Here is a 4,791-nt window from a genome sequence, read left to right as displayed (position 1 = left end):
TACTATATATAAACTGATATTATTACTTCTATTTAATGATAATAAACATACAATAATGTACTGACTTAATATAATATGGCATTCTATATAAAATAGATATCAAGTTAAATAAAGTATACACTAATAAATGATATATGTAGAAATACATTAGTTAATAGAACATAGTATATATTTTAGCACTTTCTGTTATAATCGCTGATATATTCCTTATACAAAAAAATAGATGCTTATTATTTTAAAAATGGATAAATTTATGCAGTAGCGTATATGTAGAATACGAAATCTTCCGGTGCGGTTTGGTGAGAAAGCGAAACAGAGAGAGAAAGGGTCGGGGATAGAATACAGATAAAGCAAAAAATATAGAGAAGACATTTGTCATTATTATACACAACACACACACACACACACAACACACACCACACACACACACACACACACACACACACAACACACACAACACACCACACACAACACACATATATATATATATATATATAATATATATATGATATATATATATATAATATATATATTATAAGTATATATATATATATGTTGTTGTATTATAGTTATATATGGTATGGATTTATATAATATGTGAGTGTTTGTAGTGTGTATGGATATACGTAATATATATAAGTATATTATTATATATATATATGATATATATTATATATGAATATATATATATAGTATTATATATAATATATTATATATATAATATATTATAGATATATATATATATATTAGATATAATACATATAATATCATATATATTATAAATATATATATATATATATATATATATTAATATATATATATATATATATATATATATATATATATATATAATATATATATATTATATATATATATATATATATATATATATGTGTGTGTGTGTGTGTGTGTGTGTGTGTGTGTGTGTGTGTGTGTGTGTGTGTGTGTGTGTGTGTGTGTGTGTGTATGTGTGTGTGTGTGTGTGTGTGTGTATAAAATGACAGAAATGTCTTCTCTATCTTTTTTGCTTTCCTCTGTCTTTCTACCCCCCAGACCCCCTTTTCTCTCTCTGTTTCGCTTCTCACCAAACCGCACCGGAAGGATTTCGTTTCTCACAAAACGCTACATGCAATGAAACAATTTACCATTTGAAAATAATAAGCATCTATTTTTTTGTCACAAGGCAAAAAACAGCGTGTGGTACAGGAAAGGGCAAGAAGATATGACGTTACTTGTTCTATTAAAGCTCATGTATTCTTCTACATATGGTATGCATTTTTTAGTGTATACTTTATTTGAACGTTGATATCTATTTTTAACTAGAAACTGCCTATTTATTAGAAGTCCAGTACCATTATTGTATGTTTAAGGACGCAGGTAATATCAGCAGCATTTATAATAGAATATGTTGTTAATCTGAATATCTGATTTGTTTTCATACGTTACGGTAGACAAATCACTGACCCCAACGTTTCTTCAAAGTCGGACGCTGGAGTTTGAGTCTAATACTTATGGAAATACGTGGATAATTAATTATAAATACCATTTTTTTTTTTTTTTAACTGTGATAGGGGCTTTAGATAATTATGATTCGAAATTCGCCTTCTGTTATATCAACTCTTATTAGTTTCAATGCATATTATCTATATTTCTTTTTTTCTTCTTCGTCTGGAGATTAACATATAACCCTATTGATATCATCATAAACACTGTAATTTGCATATATTACTTATGGGAGTAGATAAAAAAAAAGAATCCCGTCCTTAAAAAATACTTTAAGTGAAAAGTATGGCAGCAAGCAGATAATTTCTTTTAGTATGCAATCTGTTTTATAAAGGGAATGAGATCACGCACGGTGAGGTGATGTGAAAGTGTGAGGCGAGGGCTAGGGTGTTAAGTATAGGGGTACATTGTGTTCTGTACTGATACGTAGTTCCTGCTCTATACTGTGTCCATTTGGTTGTGTCTTGCAATCCTTCTGCTACCGGTCTAAATACGTAGGGTCGTATTAAGTTATAATAATTAGTCGGGAATATATGTATGCGTTTGTACCGGGGATTGAGGGGTTAAATGGATGAGATTTATTTTTAAAAATGCTAAAAACCTTTACTTTTTACTCTGCTTTATCAATATTTTATCAATAATGTTTACCAGTAATATATGTAGGTGTGTACATGTTCACATACACCGCTTCATAACATAGGTTTACATATAAGTATATCGATGGTTGCGGTACGTTTAAGGTTCATTTTGTGCTGTTAGCCTATTAAAATATACCGATTCTTTGGGTAATAAGTACATCTAAAAACACATGTATTAATTTGAACAAATCTGGCAGCTTTGTTCTCAAAATAAATAGTAAATGTAAAATGCAACAAAAACTAAATATTCTGTTCATATAGCAACAGTGTTCCAGAAGCTTTCGATCTTCAATATTCAGTGTTCACGTAAGCAGCTGAGATTTCATGAACTCCTCAAGAAGAAACGAAAACATTTAAGGGCTCTATCATGGCGGATTCCAGGTCGCTTGTGTTTCGTTTTTCATTGTTTTATAATATGCATGTTATCGTTTATGCAGATGTGTATTGAGTACAAGCTGTAGGCTCGAGGCGGGTATATAAAGTGGACGGTGGCAGCGGGGGGTCAGTCGAGAGGTGTCGCCGGCGTGACAATGTTGCCGTTGAAGCCTGTGATAGCCGTTCTGGCTTTCGTAACCGTCGCTACAGCAGCGAAGCTTGAAACCCTAGGTAGGTTGCACCTGTTTCCACAGGCACGTCGAATAGCCAGAAGAAATATGGCATTTCTGGAATGAATACATTGGTCAATCCTTTATTTACGAAAAGGATTTACGGCATTATCGATATCACAGGATACATGCGAGACTGAACGCATTGTTCGCTCTGTCCTGCATCTCGGGCTCTTCGCTCGCGGGACAGGACGCACGTCATCAACCCGAGTTTAATACTACATTTATAACGCCTGTACTGTTGCTACTTCAGTTTATACTGCATGATTGCATCGACGAAAAGTCAAAGCAGAGGGAAATGCAAGTGAGAACAAAATGAGTGAAGCAAATTTGGAATGAAAAAGATAGCTACTCTAAAACGGCGGTTCCTGCTTTATGCAAGGCACCTGTGCGATTTCCATGGTTTGGGAAACATGTGCTATATACCTAATCCAGTGTGGAAAGTGACATTAGATTACGATATCTAAGTCTTATTAAAGTTCCCATTATAAGGAAGAGTGTTTATGCAACTATTAGGCGAACACGATGGCTGTTGAGGAACTGAAGCGTCTCGATTGTCGCTCACACCAACGTCGAATACTTCATTCGTGTGTGCAGGGCAGATCAAACTTAAAAAAGTTTTAAAAATATTCCACAGAAATTATTCAAATTTCACTAGTCTTCAGTGTTTCCTTTGCCAGTGTTGCAGTCCTGCAAGAATTGCCTTCATGTATATGTATATTTAAACTATGAACATGGACAGCCTAGTCATCAATGAAATGTAGATTATCTTTCACAAACAAAGTTGCCAGTAACAGACACGTAAGAAATATCAAATTCATAAACTATAGTGTGTAGATGACTGATAAACCTCAGTGCTATTTGAATTCAGCATCACAAAATAATACTCTATGCTATCAGTTTCTGTATTATTTTCCGACATTGGATTTATTTTGTAAAAAGCGCCCATCCTACACTCGTGATTGACGTCCTGTAAATTAATGTGTAAGATTTTAGCAACACGAATAAATCTGAACGTTTGGATGGGTGGACTTGATAGGCATATATACATTCAAAATAAAGTGCGTTTGTGTGTATGTGTGCTGTATATCCAAAAATACACTTTGTGTGTGTGTATGTGTGTGTGTGTGTGTGTGTGTGTGTGTGTGTGTGTGTGTGTGTATATATATATATATATATATATATATATATATATATATATATATATATACACATTTATATAGAATCACCAAGTATAAACTTATTCACTCTGCCTGTCTGTCTGTCTCTTTCTCATACACACACAGACATGTATAGAGTATATATAAAATTAATAGGTAGTTAGCTTTTGAGGTAATTGTTATGCTGTAGTTATTTACTGGCCGAACTCTGTTTCAGATAATGCTTCCCTGAGAGCCATCGACAGCGAGGAGGTGGCGCCGGGCTACCAAGCTAACCAGGTGCCCGTTCAAGGCGACTGGCAGGAGGAGGAAGAGGATGACGACCTGTATGACTATGACTACGAGGATTACCCGGGCGACGGTAATTCCGAGGAGTACCCAACCCCCCCGGATGGCGATTCGGACGCCGGCGAGTACGAAGACTACGGCGAAGAAGAATTCGATGAGCAGGAACAAGACGAGAGCGACGATGGCGTGCTCAAGCGCCGGAAGAGGAAGTTGATCTACGGCGGCGGGGCCTACGGCAGGCGCGGAGGCTCTCGCGGAGGCTCTCCCTACGGGCGTCGCCGCAGCAACCAGAACTACCACGGCCCCGACTACGGCCCGGGCGGCGGCGGTCCCAGCGGCGGTTACTACGGAAGGCGTAGCTCGCCCATGGCCGCCCCTCCCAGCCGTCCGACCACGGTAGCCACGGTGCCCAAGCCGACCGCTGCCCCGAAGAAGAAGAGCGCAAGTAACGTCCAGCCGACGTACAAAAGTAAGACAGGTCGCCGGGAGACGAAGAAGAAGCTTTCGAAGGAGCTGAAGACGGGAATCGCGAAGTACGCGATCCAGAACGGGAACGGAAGAGCCGCTGAACACTACCGCGACATCATCGGAGGAAGC

The 4,791-nt window shown here is 37.1% G+C and overlaps 1 protein-coding gene across 1 annotated transcript; it reads left to right on the top strand.

Moving 5' to 3' along the window:
- Positions 1 to 2,619: 2,619 nt before the first annotated feature.
- On the top strand, positions 2,620 to 4,784 carry LOC119572318 (the record flags this gene model as incomplete). The annotated part of the gene is given in 2 exon segments (XM_037919356.1): positions 2,620 to 2,747; positions 4,124 to 4,784. Coding segments are annotated over 2 exon segments (737 nt in total), but the record flags the coding sequence as incomplete, so codon positions are not given.
- Between the last annotated feature and the right edge of the window lie 7 nt (positions 4,785 to 4,791).

This window comes from Penaeus monodon, chromosome 4 (assembly GCF_015228065.2).
Source record: "Penaeus monodon isolate SGIC_2016 chromosome 4, NSTDA_Pmon_1, whole genome shotgun sequence".
NCBI classification, from domain to species: Eukaryota; Metazoa; Arthropoda; class Malacostraca; order Decapoda; family Penaeidae; genus Penaeus; species Penaeus monodon.
Note: the sequence above shows the minus strand (reverse complement) of the source record. Positions and strands in the feature narration are given on the sequence as shown.